General features: G+C 45.0%; 3 protein-coding genes across 3 annotated transcripts; 2 read left to right on the plus strand and 1 right to left on the minus strand.

Annotated features, from left to right (window-relative positions):
• The first annotated feature begins 2,301 nt into the window (after positions 1–2,301).
• Positions 2,302–3,902, plus strand: LOC127783936 (uncharacterized). Its single transcript, XM_052311092.1, has one exon. It carries the CDS (start codon positions 2,406–2,408, stop codon positions 3,738–3,740), a length of 1,335 nt encoding a protein of 444 aa, XP_052167052.1. The 5' UTR covers positions 2,302–2,405; the 3' UTR covers positions 3,741–3,902.
• Positions 3,903–6,855: 2,953 nt separating this feature from the next.
• Positions 6,856–11,470, minus strand: LOC127783938 (Golgi SNAP receptor complex member 1-1-like). Its single transcript, XM_052311095.1, has 5 exons — positions 11,235–11,470; positions 10,075–10,302; positions 9,665–9,826; positions 7,300–7,413; positions 6,856–7,211 (listed from the first exon to the last, which is right to left on the minus strand). The coding sequence occupies exons 1-5, from the start codon at positions 11,268–11,270 to the stop codon at positions 7,098–7,100; spliced, it is 654 nt and encodes a 217-aa protein (XP_052167055.1). The 5' UTR covers positions 11,271–11,470; the 3' UTR covers positions 6,856–7,097.
• Positions 11,471–14,228: 2,758 nt separating this feature from the next.
• On the plus strand, positions 14,229–15,435 carry LOC127783937 (probable CCR4-associated factor 1 homolog 7). Its single transcript, XM_052311094.1, has one exon. The coding sequence runs from the start codon at positions 14,457–14,459 to the stop codon at positions 15,297–15,299; it is 843 nt and encodes a 280-aa protein (XP_052167054.1). The 5' UTR covers positions 14,229–14,456; the 3' UTR covers positions 15,300–15,435.
• Positions 15,436–16,920: the final 1,485 nt, after the last annotated feature.

Consider the following 16,920-nt stretch of genomic DNA (forward strand, 5'->3'; position numbering starts at 1 on the left):
TTGAAAAACGTTAAATGTGACACTTAGTCTAATACAGAAAGGCACAAAGATTCAAAAGATATTATAGAAACGTAGCATCGCCAGCTCATTCCAAACAGCCAAAATGTAATTAAACACTTTCCAATCAGGTTAGTAATTGCGGCACTGTAGTTCGTTAAATGACCGACCTTCCTCTCCGTTTCAGGGTGCATATCCATAATTCCCAGCCCTAAACCAGCATAATCAATCATGTTCAGTACTGTTCCACACTAAGTACCGGACATCTTAATCCGCAATCAATTCCCATTTTGACAACACAAAAGAAGTGACATCCACACAAATTAGTTCTCTCTTTTTTTGGTGGGAGATAAGTAACCCAACCTGAACCAACATCACTAATAATCAAGCTTAGCGACATCCATTTATATGTTGTTCCTTTAAGTGACTTCACCTAATTACAATGTCATCATGCAAGATATTATAGATGAGACTAAATTATGGTGTATAATCAACGGGAGCCAGAGGTCTACTAGTTTTTGATCATATATGGTCGTAATCCTTTTGTATATCTTTGCCAATCCATTTTATACTTAAACCCTATTTTAATGGGCTTGTGTAAGTTCTTTTGAATTCTTTTTTATTTGTAGATCTCCCGTGCGTTCGAGAAAAATAATCAAGCTTAGGTTCATTGATCCCGTTCTAACCTAAAACGTCTGGTCGTAACCACGCGTTTAATTAACAGCAAGTTTGGGTCTTCGGAGGATGAACGATGTGAAGTATAGCGTGTTAACAAGTGGCAAACCAAGGTTTGGAATTTTCGATTCAGCTGCAGGCCGAAAACGGGAATCAACCAGACTGACCATCTGACTTGCACCCAGCTGAATAGCAACAACAACTGCCCTCTCTTCTCGAAACAACCCGACTAAAATAACAGAACGAGTGAGTAGCATCTGGCCATCTGCAGTTGACAGTGCTACACTTTACTCCTTCCTTCTCGATAAAAAACCAATTTAATATCGGATATGATACATTTATTACGATATGTTAAATTCAGTTCTGTTTTGTTTTTTGTTTTTTTGGCGGAGGGAGTATCGGCTTAACGCATCCACTCTTCTTGTTGAACGCGAATTTGTTACGGTTCCACGCAAACTTATCAATTCTGTTCGGGCACCGGGCTGAATGGGTTGGTTGGTATTGTACCGCTCCACCACCCAAACCGATGCACGCCAAGGGATTAGGGATGTATCATCCCAGCCACACGATACCGGTCATTCTGGTCAATACCGACCGTTTCGACCAATTTTGGCCACTCTGTCCTGTCCATCAGGGTATAACGATCCAAAATTGAGTTATCACATGTGTGAATTGGGTTGAAATGCCCAATTTAATATCCCATTACTTAAACTTGCTTTTGAATTATGAGATATAAAACAAACTCACAAATTTGGAGCCATTGAAATATTATATACTTAGGGTTTATTTGCTTTGTTGTTACTTTTAACCTTATCATATTTTAGCGAAGATAACAAGACAAACATATTCTTAAGCATCATCTGATTTTGGCTCGTGGGATGCTCCTAAATGATACTTTAAAAGAAAAAACCTTCAATATAATATTTTTCTTTTAAAAAATAAATAAATCTATTTTTTATATTTGTAATAGCTAATATATAATTAATTATTCATTAATGTTTGTGCCGCGATTAGCTTAGCTCCAACTTTAACAACAAAACCATGTCTTACATTTGTTATCTTACTTAAAAACTCCATTAAAATTTAGCAAAGTTTTAGAGCAAACACATCGAACGTTACTGAAATTTGAAAAAAGTAAAAATAAGCCATTATTAAATTTCATGGAGTTGAAAGCGAAAACAAAATGAGCATGCCCTTATAATTCGACATATTAGAGATAAGTATATATATATTGTTTTATTAAACTCTAAAATGGTACACCAGTATCGTCCGGTATCGAAACTTTCTCCTCAAGAGACAAAACCGGAACGGTCTCTGAAATGGAGTTGACAAGCTTAGTACGTCTGAAAAAAAAAAACTAGAAATCGCACGCGAATTTGCAGTGGTTTTGTCAAAAATAGGAGGAAAACACATCAAACGGGGCCCAAACCGAGGAGAGACCGTACCGGAGAGAGTTCTCGGTCCAACCTGTGGCTTTTGCTGCTGCGCCCAGTAGTCGCAGCGAGGTGGGCCCCACCCCCCAGCTGGGTCCAACGTGTCTCGGCCCCACCCAACCCCACCCCTCGCCCGTAGACCCGAGTTATATCTCCCACCTCTCCCGCCGCGACCCAAGTCTACTGCTTGCTTTCCTCCTCTCTCTCTCTCCCCCTTCGCCGCAGACGCGAACGCCGCGGCGGCGAGAAGGTCACGGCGAGGGGAGCTCGTGTCGAGGCGAGGCGAGGTGGGGGTTGATTATGCCCGAGGGGGGGATACCGGCATGCTTCCGCGGCGCGCCGGGAGGGGGCGGTGGCGGTGGCGGTGGCGGTGGCGTGGGCGTGGCGGGGCAGTCGTCGGGGGGCGTGGGGACTAGCCTGGCGACGTCGGTGTACGAGACGCGGCTCGGGGTTGCGGCGCTGTCGTGGTCGCGCGCGGCGCTCGGGCTCAGCCTCCGTGTCGTGCTCCGCGTGGCGGGCGGGGCGGGGGCGGGGGCGTGGGCCGCGGCGTCGTCCTCGGCGGCGTCGGATTACGGGTGCTACGACGAGGGGGCGGAGTGCTACGGGGGGGAGGAGGAGGAGGAGGAGGAGGCGACCGTCGCGGTGCGGGTCCGGCCGTGGCTGCTGTGGCGGCGTCGCGGGTCGAAGCGGTTCCGCGTGCGGGACCGGCGGGTCGACCTGGCGTGGGACCTCACGCGCGCGCGGTTCGCCTGCCCAGGCTCGCCCGAACCGTCGTCGGGGTACTTCGTCGCCGTCGTGGTCGACGGCGAGATGGCGCTCGTCGCGGGCGACATGGCGGAGGAGGCGTACAGGAAGACGAAGGCGCGGCGCGGCCCCGGCCCCGACGCCGTCCTCATCTCCCGGCGGGAGCACGTGTCGATGCGCGACGCGGGGCACGGCCGCGGCCACAAGACCTTCGTTAACGTCCGCGGCAAGGAACGGGAGATCTCGGTGGATCTCGTGTCGCGCGGCCACGGAAAGGACAGGGACAAGGACAAGGACAAGGAGAGGGACAAGGCCGACGTCGGCATGTCGGTCACCGTCGACGGCGAGCGCGTGCTCCACATCCGGCGCCTGCGCTGGAAGTTCCGCGGCACCGAGAAGGTCGACCTCGGCGGCGGCGACGGCGTCCAGGTCTCCTGGGACCTCCACCACTGGCTCTTCCCCAACCGCGACACGGTCCCCGCCGACGCCTCCGCGGTCACCCCACCTCCCCAGCCCGCCCACGCCGTCTTCATCTTCCGCTTCGAGCTCGCCGACATCGCCGGCGACGACCGCGACTCTGCCGAGGTCAAGGACGAGCACCTCCTCGAAAACGCCGGGAGCGGCGGCGGCGGCGGCGGCGCGTGGGCAGGCTACCTCGGGAGGTGGGGGCGAGGGGACTGGAGCGAGAGCAGCAGCAACGGGGAGAACCGGAGGAAGAGGGGGCAAGCCCGGAGGCTGGCCAAGGCGAGCTCGTCGTCATCGGCGTCGGTGGCTTCCTCCTCCGCGTCGTGGGCGAGCGGCTCGACGGTGATGGACTGGGCGAGCCCCGAGGAGGCCGAGCTGCAGCGCGGCCATGGCTTCTCCCTCCTCGTCTACGCCTGGAAATGCTAGCAATTGGCGCCGAGCAAAGCATTCTTTCCATTGATGATGATTGATGGTAATTCAGTGAGATTTTTTTTTCTTCTTCTTCTTCTATCTTCTTCGGATTGTTGTAAGTTGCAATTGTTATCCGAGCAATGTTCTTGTGCAGTTTTTGAAAATTGTTTCATCAGCTGACCAAATTGTTCATTAGTAAATTTCAAAGCCAAAGAAATCAAACAGATAGAAGAGTTAGAGAAGTCGTATTTATGATCCATGGTCTTCCTTTTTCCAAATTAGGTGGCGAATTTGCTTAGTAATTGGCTAATTCCCTCAAGTCATCTGGTTGGTTGATTAGGTATTCACAATTGTGGACTTTTTGACAGAGATGTTAATTTGATAATTTGATAGTAAAGCGATTAGACCAAGTGGTTACATGACTAGATCTCCCTTCATTTACAATAATCTGATTGCTGCTGCTGCTTCTGCTAAACACACTGGATTTGCCGCTGTCTCCTGGGCCACTTAGCAGAAAGGGGGAGGATTTGATCGGCTACGACATATCATTGGCAGCAACAGCAGATTTAACCATCAATCATGGGGGGTGATGTCTGACAAAAAGCTGGGTTGTTTAGATGGCGACATTCACATGCTGGTGCTTCGCTGGGAATTGTTGTTGCTGGCTGCTGCTGCTAGTGGTTTCTCTCTTTGCTAATCAGTTCGAGCTAGTGGTTGAGACGCTACTACTTCACTAAACAATGACGGTGCAGTGGGGGCTCCTGCTAATGAGTGTGTTTCATCAGCGAAACTGTGTGCTAATCTTATGCGGTTCTTGGTATGCTGTCATGGAAGAGGAGGAGGAGCATTAACAATAGTAAGACTGATGGTGCATTTTTCTTTTGGTCTGATATAGTATATGTCTCGCTGGAAATTGGGATGGTTGTCGTGTTGGAGTGAGTGGTTTTGCATCGGAGGCCCTACTTCTTTTTAGCAAAAATCTCGCCCAGTTCCGCGGCTTTCAGTTGTGTGTGTTCAAAAATGAGTTCATGTCGACCATTTTCTGTGTTCAATTGTTTGCTGCAACTCCGCAAGGTCTTGGAAGAGCCTTTTGGTGAAAGGAGAGCTTTATTGGCATATATAATGGTAGCAAAATATTGCTCTCGCCCTCTCAGTCTCAATACGTATTATTGACTATTGACACACCCAGAAGATACATCGAATTCAGACATCCTGGCCTCCTGGGTAGAACAAAACTCGATTGATTTCTAGAGTTCGATCAAAACTCGACTGCTGCTGCAGTCGACAACCCAAAAACCAAACAGCATGGGTATGGCGTCGTATATATCCGTGCGAATCACTCTCCGTCGAGAAAATTTTCTGATGAGCAGCAGCAGCAGCAGTGCTTGACCGGAACTGGCGTGAGCTGTGTTTGCCCTCGTTTCCACATTACTGCATCATCATGTGGTGGCGATCCCGTACGCATTTGTTACGGCGGCGATTCCTAGCCACGGGAAGAGAGGAAAGAAAAAACAAAAAAAACAAAAGGCTTGTCCTGAAAGGATTTTTAGCCCACAATAGTTGACCCGGATCTGATCTGACGCCGTGTTGTTAATCCTTTGGCCATGCGCCTGATTCGACACCAAGCGAAGCCGTGACCGGGAGAGGCTTGCGCGCAAAGACGTCGCGTTCGCTGTGATGCCTGTGAATGATCAGCGGATGCACCGTGCATTTGCGCGAGGATACGAGGCGACGTCGTCGGGAGGCGAGGGCGCCGCCGCCGTCCGTCTCGGTCTCTCGGATTTTCGCTGTGGGCGCGCGCGCGAGAGAGAAACCGTGTGCGGGCGTGGTACGGTGCAACACCGAAACCGGGAAGCGCACGGGGCAGATTGCGCGGCAGGAGCACGTGGATGGGGGGCCGTGGCCTCTCATCCCGTCTCGTCGCGGCTCGGCTCGGCTGGCCCTGGCTCCGTCGAAGCAACATGGAATTCACTAGATTATTAGTAGAGTCATATACGTATATGGTAGTATCATGTGGTCTGTGTAGCGCTGTGGCACTTGTTTTTTTGGCAGGAATCAGTTGGCGACGAGGCGACGACATGGGGACAGACGGACACAGAGAAATCAGCTTCGGCTTCGATTGTGGCCTGGCCTGGGCTTTGTGGTTGTGGGCGCTTCACGGCTACGGCTTCATTTTTCTCGGACGGAGCGTCGTGCGTCACCGAAAACGCACGTACGCCGGGCGGAATCATGCGCGGGCGGGCGGACGCATGTGGTTGGTGGCGCCGTGCGGGCCGTCGTTCCGTCTCGTCTTTTGCCTACTCCGATTTGGCCTGTTTCGGTGTTCCCAGGGTAGGGCTACTGTCTTCGTCGGACGAAATAAAATAGATCTGATACATCCGGATGTGCAGTATTACGAATATAAACGACCTACTATCCAGATCTGTAATAATAGAATGTATCAAATCCAGTATTAGTTTATTTCTTATAGAACGGAGGGAGAACACATCTCTTAAAAAACTCAGACAGGCAAGAAAAGACCATCCCACAACTTTTCAAACTTCAAACTTTCAACTTTTCCATCACATCAAAACTTTTCTACACACAAACTTCCAACTTTTCCGTCACATCGTTTCAATTTTAACAAAACTTTCAAATTTGATGTGAACTAAACACAGCCTTAAGAAGAAACTTCAGTCAAAACCATGTGTAAGGCTATGAACCTGCCGATCTTATTCTCTATGGTTTAAGCCTTAACCCATGCTTTGAAACCCCTGTCTCGTACATAAGGATCCGGCCACCATAGAAAGTTTCTTAGCAAGTCCCCTTATCATCGTCGGCAGAAAAATTGCCACCATAGACCGTTTCTCAATCCTCTTATCGTCGCCAGAAAAGTTTCGGCAGGGGCTCTGCAAGAATTTCTTTTTTTTTTTTCCTTCTACCTCCTCTTGCTAGTATCCCTCGTTGCAGTTGATGATTGTGTTTACCTGGGATAATTTGTAGATGTTTCCTGCTTTTGCTTGGTTCCTGAACAGCTTCAACCTGGAAACCGCAACCAGCAACCTAGCAGGCCACAAGAACGGGCACAAATGCATCAACCTTCAAAAATCATAAACTTAGATAAGGCGTGCCGCCTGCGTACAGGGAGAAATGCCAAACTAATCTTCATTCCGGAAATCACACGTATTCATGTACAAGTACATGTAGTATATGGGTCCAGTCGATACTAGAAGTCATGCGGCTGTGCAGTGAGAGGCACAATGCCTGAAGAACCATCAAAACAGTATAACATTGAATCAATATTGTACAAACACCAATCTCGATTATCTGCACCGGCAGTGTGATCCAAACTTACAACACCCTAATGCCTTTGCTATGACAAGTTGACAGCCCCTACTTTGACAACCAGTAGACGAGAATAAGAAAGGCGCAGACAGACGCGACAAGTGAAAGAATGATTGTGTCCATCGACTTCTTTCTTCTAATTGACGCGAGGATATGATTGATCTGTCAGATTTAGTCAAAAAAGTTGAGTTGCATATCACAAGAGAAAATAGACTTGAGTAGCTTGGGCATATGATATGCAGATACATACCGTAGGAAGCCGGCTACTAACATTGCTTATCTTTGTAGTGATGCCACCAAATGTTGATCGTTGTGACATGAGAGTTCCTAGCGTTGCTTGAGCATGTGATATCACATTATCCATCTGACATCATTCCAATTTATTGTTCAGGCATAGAAATGAGGGTGGAGGGCAGTATGATCAATCTAAAATAGTAGTGAGAAAATCCCCTGTGTACCCCTGAAAGTTCACCTAATCCCTTTTGTACCCCTGAATTTTGCTCAATCCCTTACATACCCTTGAATTTTAGTTTGGATCCCTTTCATGCCCTTTCCGTTAGTTGACCGTTAAATTCTTATGAAAAAGTCCATTTTGCCCTTTGGTATAAAGAAGCATATAAATTAATAGAGTATATTGTTGGAGCATAGAAATTTGTTATATGAGACTATTATGTTTATGAGATAGTTATGCACCATATTATTTGCGATAAATATACTTTTAGATATGACATAAAAAATTAATACTTATTTATTAGTTATTAAAACATTTTTTTAGAATATGTGTTCTGATAGTAATAAACAAATCTGTTGTATTACTATGAAAACACATATGCTACATAAAAGAACTTTTAATAACTAATAAATAAGTATTAACTTTTTATATCATATGTAAAAGTAAATTTGTCACAAATAATATGGTGCATCACAAACTCATAAATATAATAGTCTCCTCCAATAAATTTTACATTCCAACAATGTACTTCATTAATTTATTATATTTCTTCATAGCAAAGGGCAAAATGGACTCTTTCAAAAGAATTTAACAGTCAACTAACGGTCAACTAGCGGAAAGGGTATGGAAGGGATCCAAACTAAAATTCAGGGGTATGTAAGGGATTGAGCAAAATTCAGGGGTATAGAAGGGATTAGGTGAACTTTCATGGGTACATAGGGGATTTTCTCAGTAGTATAAGCGGAGGTTTCAAGAGACGAAATTTTCTCAATTAAATTCCATGTTTCACCAATATAACATCTAATTTCTTAGTACTAATTTCTGATGACATTATGCTAGTAAAATCAGAAAGTACAAGACTACAAGGGCCCTTGGCCAGCTATGCATTGAGAGTATTACAGACTATCAGTATAATTTGCATACAGGGCAACAATCATTATGCACAATTCTGGTTTTTTTACTTTTTATGGTTTAGCAGCCATTTGTGGTTTTGTACTATAAAGTCTTCTCGAATTAATTTGTTGGTTACACAATTTGGAAAAGTTCAATGATTTTCTAGATAAAATTAAGGACAGAGACATGTAACTGAAAAGGTAGATAGTCAACACGGGCCTGTTTGGATAATGGATTAGGAAAAAGATTTCCCACCCAACAAAGCGTATGTTTAATCCTAGCCATCCACCCGAGTCACAGCCTCACAGGAAAACTCCCACATTCAGTGCATCCTGATAGCCAAACAATCACTAAATATACTAAATGCTAGCTGTCAGTTATCCTGGTAGCCAAACAATCGCTAAATATACTAAATGCTAGCTGTTGTCAAGAATATTAAATCCAATATGAGGATTTCAAAGGCGAAGAAATTTTCAAGCACGAGGCACAAATCTTACACACAGTAGTTTAACTACCCTTCATTGTGTAGTAATATTTTCCACGACAGTATAGCACCCAGTGCAAGTAATCAACTTTTCGGTATCTTTAAGACCAAAAACACTTAGTACATAGATTTCCCAAAAAAACACTTAGTGCAGGAATTACATTTCCTTTCTTTGACCTGAAAATACTTAGCACCCGAAATGCAGGCAAAGCAACTTGAGTTTAAAACTTTAAACTGCTTTAGAGTTTATGCTCGTAACAAAGGAAAATGGTACACGTACAAAAAAAAATCCTTACAAACTTCTTACAAAATCCGATGCTGCATGTTGTGAGTGCATCTTGCTTTTTCATAACCACCAACTGATTAGATTCAACTGATGAGATGTAAAAACCCTCCTACTCCCCTCCACCCATGAATATAAGGGATTTGGGGCTTTTCCATTTGTCCACGAATATAAGGGATTTTGGAGCACTACTTTCCCAATCCATCCAATCACTGCATTGCTACTCGTGATCTTTCCTAATCAAGTAAAGTCCCAAGGGCATCAAAGTAATTTAAACTCAACTTTAAACTTTGCTAACAACCTAAACTCCCTTATATTTGTGGACGGAGGGAATATAGCACTACTCCATAAAAAAGTGTAACTCCACCTGTTCAGTTAAGCTACATCCTAATTACATTTATTGATGCACGATTTTTTTTTCTAAAATTAACAAAAACAAGTGATGCAAATATCATATAAGAAATTCAAAGGTTCCAAAAAACAAGGATGGAGGACTGTCCTACCTGTCCAGAACTCCTACTGATTGCAGCTTGTTCTCTAAGAAGAGCTTGATCGGCTGAGTCTCCACTCTCAACATCAAACTTTGCTCTGTCAAAATCTCTTAGGTCAAGGAGCGAAGCATGTTGTTGCTTCACTCTGAGGCTTGATCGAAGCCGATAGAATTCCTGCATTGCATTTAGGCAAACTTAAAATTATGACTAATGAATAGCTGTCTTACATGTAGTTCAGAGAAATATGTTTTACGACACATTAGGACAACATAAGATTATGATTCAGCTTGATTAAAAATGATAGTTATACTATCACCTTCTCTATTAATATATTACAAAATTCACTTGCCTTCTTTCCAGAAAAGTGTTAAACTAACTACAGTTATGCACATTATAGACAGTTAGTGTAAGGTGTTCTGAACCTGAGTAAGATCTTGCAAAATCTCCATATGACGGGTCAATGTGTGAGAAAGAACTTCAGAGCCTCCTGATGATACCCAAGTTTGCATTTGAGAATTTACTTGCTGAAGCTGCTTCAGTGATCTTTCTATATCTGACTCGATATCATTCTCTGAACCATCTGATTTCATAGACACCAATTTACGGTATGCAATCATTTGATCATCTAACTGAGCTTCCAACCTCCTTGCCTGAAAGAGTCAATTGAATACAAACAAGGTATCACAGCCATTCAAAACTGGTGCAGGCACTAGGGTATTGCAAAAAAAAAGAGACCTGGATTTTCTGCTTAAATTATGAATTAACCTACTCAAAGAATTACCAAGAAACCATTAAAGGTATATTTTCCGATTGCAGCAATAGGATGTACTAGGGTAATGACGACATTGGCATAGACAACTTGGAACCACTTCGTCAGACAATACGAAAACAAAATATGTAATAGTCGTACACTCTGATGGTCTGGAAGAACAGCTAAACAAGCTCGATCCATGAAAGATGGTTAGACTAAGGCTCAAAGCCCAGACCAATTCAAGGATCAGTATAGAGACAATCAGACAGTAGTAACAAAGAACATAAAGTTTGAAAACAATTGTGATAGGTCCATTCGCTCTGTTCTCCACAACTGCATTGCTAAGAAATATGCTGAAGGTACAGAATTCCATCTGAAACTGTCCCTTTTGGGGACAGTTTGGTAGGATCATGAAGATCTAGCTAGTGGGTCCATGTCAGTATGTCACATTGCTCCAAGTTCACCCTTTCAATAGAAAATGGAATGGTAAACCGTTCATGGAGCTATGGATGTCCGAAGGCACATCTTCTTTACTACCAGTCTACCACCTATCCAATGGCAAACAATATCTTGTTACAACAACGAAAACGCAAGAAGATACGCTGTTTTCTCCAAGAGCGGGCAGGCTACGGACTCCACCACCCACCAACGGCGCAGACAATTGCCCCAATCTCATTCACAGGAGACGCCTCCTCCCAATCAATTCACAGGATCCCCCACATAAACCCATCGTCGCTTCCGTCACGCGGGCGGTGGCGGAGGACAGGGCCGGATCTCAGGAGTCCGTCGGGGAGAAGAAAGAAAGGGAGCGCGGGATATGGGGGTCATCACCTGCTTGCGAAGGGCGTCCCAAGAAGACGCCTCCATGGCTCCCGCCTCGTCGGCGCCGTCTTAGCGGTCGTGGGGGGGTGGAGATCGATCTCGGCGGGGGGGAAGGGCGGCCGTTCGGATCTCAGCGCGCGGGCGGGGCGCGGCGCGGCGAGCGAATCAACGGGAGGACGGAGCGGAGCGGAGCAGAGAGGAGAGGTTGAGGGTGGTTGGTTGCCGATGTGTTGGAGAGGGAGAGACATCAGGTTTGGGTGGTCGACTAATCGGGTGCGGGTGCGGGTGCGGCCACCGAGCCAAGCCAGTCTGCCACACAGTGCCACCAATCCGGCTCCTCCGTATTTGCTAGGAGTGTACTCGTACCCTTATTTCTTTTTTTTAGAGAATGCTTGTTTTAACTCGTCGGATACGTGAATAGAACTGAGAAAGTTTGTTTCAGCTCATCGGATACGTGGATAGTCCTCTTAACCCACCACGTCAGAGCCAAGCATCTGTGGCGATGGGGACCGTGGTTCCGCAACCCCTTACCATATCTGCAGAGGTCACGGTTGCCTCGGCACGTGTCGGTTAGGGAGTTACAAAACCACTACTCGAGGCGATGCGTTGGGCAACTCCAGAACCCTGCGATACACTTGGGGAAAAAAAAGAGAGGCGAGGCGACGCTGAGGACTTGCGTCCGTGAAATCTCCTAGGCATGCCATGCATAGCAATCCTTGCACTATAGTTGTTCATGCACACAAATGGTATACCATGTTGCTAATATAAGCACTATAATAGTCAATCCATTTTCATTTTTTGCCTTTTATGTAACAACAATCCAATCGAATCATGGGGTCATGTGGTACGTGCCTTGCTAAAATTGAATTTGGCCCATGTTTGGATGCTCCCTAGTTTGCCCACATTTACAAAAGCATTACATTGTGGTGTGTATGTCGGATCAATCAATTGTGTTAGATGATAGACATGGTATTCAGTGTTGACGTGTAATTTCGTGTGTTAAAGTTGTAAGTTAACAAAGTTTTGTTTTGGGTAGCTTTATCATGTCTTCGTTTTAGACCTTCAAATGAAGCACACTATTATATATACGATTAAAATGAATTTGTGATCGAGCTCTTACATTATCGGTGCACAGTCGACTTGCTTTGTAATAAATATATAAAATGAGGTTTTCTTTTCTTTTTCTCGGATGGTTTTAAAAACTAAGTGAATGTGGTTGATATTAGTTGAGAGCCAGTTTTAAAACATATAATATAGTTGATAGAAGCAATATAGACTTACTCCTTCCATTTCATGTATATTGTAGTTTGTATCGTTTATACTATGATCCAAAAGTATCAAACATTGTTTTCTTAGAATAAGCTAAAAAGTAATTACCAAAACCCTAAATAAAATATTCAAAACAACAAAGAAAGGCAGCTCTGGGCTATACTAATTGTCGTTGCTGTGCAGTCACAGTCAAGCCGTACAGTATTATGCCCGGCCAATCTTTAGCTGAAATACTCACCATTTATACAATCCATATTTTATAAGTATGCCTTACTTTGATCTATTCCATCCTAACTTGGATCCTAACATATGTTTCCATAATTTTAAACATATACTTAGTCAACATGACAAGAAAAATTATTCAAGTTCCCTTCACTAACCCACTCTCCCTATATAGGAAGTAAACCAGATTGCTCGGCTAGCCACAACTTGCCTCCTTCCTCACCTGATGTGCAAGCCACCTTTACCATACAAAACACGCCGCCTCGCCCCACCGGACAATGACTTATCGGTGACCTTGCCCCCACCCATATAACCCCAAGCTCATTTCACCAACCTGCTCTCTCTACAGAGGAAGCAAAACTAGATTGCTTGGCTAGCCACAACCAGCCTCCTTCCTCACCTGACGTGTAAGGCATCTTTATCACACAAAACACGTCCCCTCGATCCATTGGGCAGTGAACCCCAGTTAACCTCGGTGACAAACATTGCAATGTGTATGCCCGATCAATTGATTGTGCTTGATAATAGACTTGGTATTGAGTGTTAACGTGTAATTTTGTGTGTTTAGGGTGGTATGTTAACAAAGTTTTGGATAGCTTTATCATATCTCGATTCTTAACCTTTGAACAAAGCACACATGCATTTGATAAACATGAATTTTTGTCCAACTCTTATGGTATTGGTGTTTAGTTGCCTTCTATCGTAGGAAAAAAATATATAGCTAAAAAATGTTTTTTTTTACTTTTCTCGTATGGTTTTAAAAATTAAAAAGTGAACATGATTGATATATGAGTTGAGAGTCTTTTAAAAGTACAAGATAGTTTGTAGGAGGATTATAGACTTACTCTTTCCGTTTAAGTATATCGTAATTTGTATTGTCTAGTCTATGATCTGAAAGATATATCAAACACTGATTTTTTTCCAAGAATGATCAAAGTAACTATATTTATTGAGATTAGCAAAACCCTAAGAAAAATTATTCAAACCAATGAAGACGCGCCTGGCTGTACTGGCTGTCGTTGTTGCGTCGTCACCCAGTATAGTTTTTTGGCCGACTAAATTTTACTCAAAATATTTATCTTTTATACCATTCGTTACTTTGATCTATTCCATCCTAACTTAAACCCTAACGTATCTTTCTCCAACTTTAAACATGCTACAGTCAACATGACAAACAAAATCTGCAAGCTCCCTTCACCGACCCGCTCACCCTACCGAGAAAGGGAAACCAGATTGCTCGGCCAGTCACAGCCAGCCTCCTTCCTCACCTGACCTGACGTGCGAGCCACCTTTACCACGCAAAACACGCCCCCTCGCCTCGTCCCACCGGGCAGTGACCCCACCCACCCACGTCGGCACGCTCGGGCGAGCAGGCAATCATACCGTGCGGGCCCCGCCACGTGGCACCAATCCTGGCCCGGCGGCGCACGTCACCCACTTTCCCCATTCCTCTCTTCTTCCCCCCAACCCCACAACCCCCCACCCCCCCCCCCCCCCCCCCCCCCCCGCCCGGAAAATTTCCCCAATCCGACGCCCTCCTCCTCCTCCCCCCTCCCCCCTCCTGGATCTCCTCCACTCCCCATGGTAGCCTCCCCCGCCCCGCGCTGCTGACCCCTGGGCCCCACCGCCGCCGCCGCCGCCGCTCCCGTTTCCCCCGGCTCTCGCTCTCGCGCGAGCCGTAGCCGTTGCTGGGGAGGAGGAGGAGGGGAAAGCTCGAGGTATTTGGATGCGCGCGAGCCGATGGCGACGCCGGCCGCCGAGAAGCCCGACGGGGTGGAGATCCGCGAGGTGTGGGAGGACAACCTCGAGGCCGAGTTCGCGGTGATCCGGGAGATCGTTGACGACTTCCCGTACGTCGCGATGGACACGGAGTTCCCGGGCGTCGTCTGCAGGCCGCTCGGGACGTTCAAGTCCAACGCCGATTTCAACTACGCAACGCTCAAAGCCAACGTCGACATGCTGAAGCTTATCCAGCTTGGTTTAACCTTCTCGAATGAGCATGGTGGGCTCCCGTCGCTTGGCCCCGAGGGTCGACCTTGTGTTTGGCAGTTCAACTTTCGTGGCTTCGATCCCCGGACCGACGTCGCTGCTGCAGATTCCATTGACTTGCTCCGGCGCAGCGGTATTGACTTCACCCGTCACTCGGCTGACGGCGCTGATGCTCGCCGCTTCGCTGAGCTGCTCATGTCGTCGGGCGTTGTGATGAACTCTGAGGTTCGCTGGGTTACGTTCCATAGCGGATACGACTTTGGCTACTTGCTCAAGTTGCTCACCGGCACATACCTGCCAGACACGATAACCGGATTCTTCGACCTCATCAGGATATATTTCCCCGTCGTGTATGACATCAAGCACTTGATGCGGTTCTGCAACAGCCTCCATGGTGGGCTGAACAAGCTTGCCGAGCTGCTTGATGTTGAGCGCGTTGGAATTTGTCATCAGGCTGGTTCCGACTCACTGTTGACCGCGCTGTCATTCAAAAAGCTCAAGGAGGCATACTTCAATGGGTTAACCGAGAAGTATGCCGGTGTGTTGTATGGTCTTGGCACAGAAGGTGGGGAGACCTCCTCTGCTGCTCACTAAGTAATGGATAGTTAAATAAAGGATGAACTATGTTTGGAAAAAAAAGGAGAGAGAAATGGGTGGTGAATGTGTGATGCTTGATTACTTCCTTTTGCTTGACACTAGATTGCCAGAAAGGTACCACTTTTACCCTCAATCGTGGTTTACTCTGGGTTCAGTTAGATTAGGTGAAAAAGTATTTTGATGTCTGACTTAGCAGTTGAAGCAAATTGGACACCATTGTAGCTCCTACTTAGCGGTTGAAGCTTGCAATTCTACGCTAATCATTCACACCAACTGTAGAATTAAACACTGAATAGCAAAAGGAACACTTCTTTTTGTCGTATCATATGCCAATCTCATCAAATCTAGTGATAAATATTTTAGAGAGTGACTCTTTAAGTAATGAGTATAGGTGCTGTTCCCTTGCGTACACTTTCCTGGAAGCAAGGACAATTATAGATTCCATGGGTTGGTTATTCCTTTCTTAAATGATGGATTTCTTTTTTGTCTATTTGGTCATACAGATGTAACTAACGAGCTTATATGTGCATGCAATTTTTTTAGTTTGAACACATCATTCATCGCAATAGATTGCTTCAGATACACTGTTTTACACCATTTTAGGTGTCCCACTGGTGAAGAAAATACCTGATAATATATATGATGGCCATGCAAAAGATAGATATGCAATCCTCTTATTTGTGTACTTTAAATTTGAAAACTGTCTAGAACATATCAACTAGCCAAGTGAAAGGGAAATTGTCTGACCTTTCTTTTCCATGTTCTGTAACCTCTGTTATAGGCTACTATAGTTTCTTTAGTAGAATCCCCAAATTTCCCCTTTGTGTTCCGAGCATTTTGTATTTTCTCACGGTTGTTAATTGCTTCATGCACTTCCCATTTCCTTTCATATTCTCTACAGTATGTGCGTATTTTATCGATCTGCACAGTGTTTTCCTTGCTCTCCTAATTTTCCTTTCATATTCTCTACTGCATTTATCCATCTGAACAGTGCCTTCCTTTGAATCTTATTATGTGCCATCTCCGTTCTTTCTACTGGATCTCATAGTTCCAATATTTCCTTTTTGTTTCTAAAATCGAGTGCATACTGTTCTAGATCAGTAGAAATTTCTTACTTGAAGTATCTACTGATATATTAGCTCTGTGTAATATTGTTCCTATTGTCATATCTTCTAGGAACTTTTGCAAGGACAATCCTCTGTTTGTGTGGAGGCATGTCTGTGTGTGGGCATGCCTCCACTGCTTTTATATGTATCATTCATGGGGAAATTCAGTTCTTTCCACTGGGAAAACTGAAAAATGAATATTTTTCTAGATTGTCTATCTTAGTTTGTGAAATGGGCTTTACCATGTCAAGTATTTATGATTATATACATTCTGTGGAGTGTGGATCTGAACATTTCATTTCTTCAAATTTGTTCAACACTGATAACTGTGTTTTATGAATGCTGTTACTTATTTCTTTAAAAGAAATGGTGTTCAACGCCCGGCATAACGTCCAGACATGTTCATTTCACGTCCGGCATAACGTCCAGAGCTAACACAGTATGATGATACAAGTTGTGCAGCGTTGACTCTATTATCGGTTCTTTTCTTGTTTTAAAGATATAAATTTTTG

The sequence above is a fragment of the Oryza glaberrima genome, chromosome 9 (assembly GCF_000147395.1).
Source record: "Oryza glaberrima chromosome 9, OglaRS2, whole genome shotgun sequence".
In the NCBI taxonomy this organism is placed as follows: Eukaryota; Viridiplantae; Streptophyta; class Magnoliopsida; order Poales; family Poaceae; genus Oryza; species Oryza glaberrima.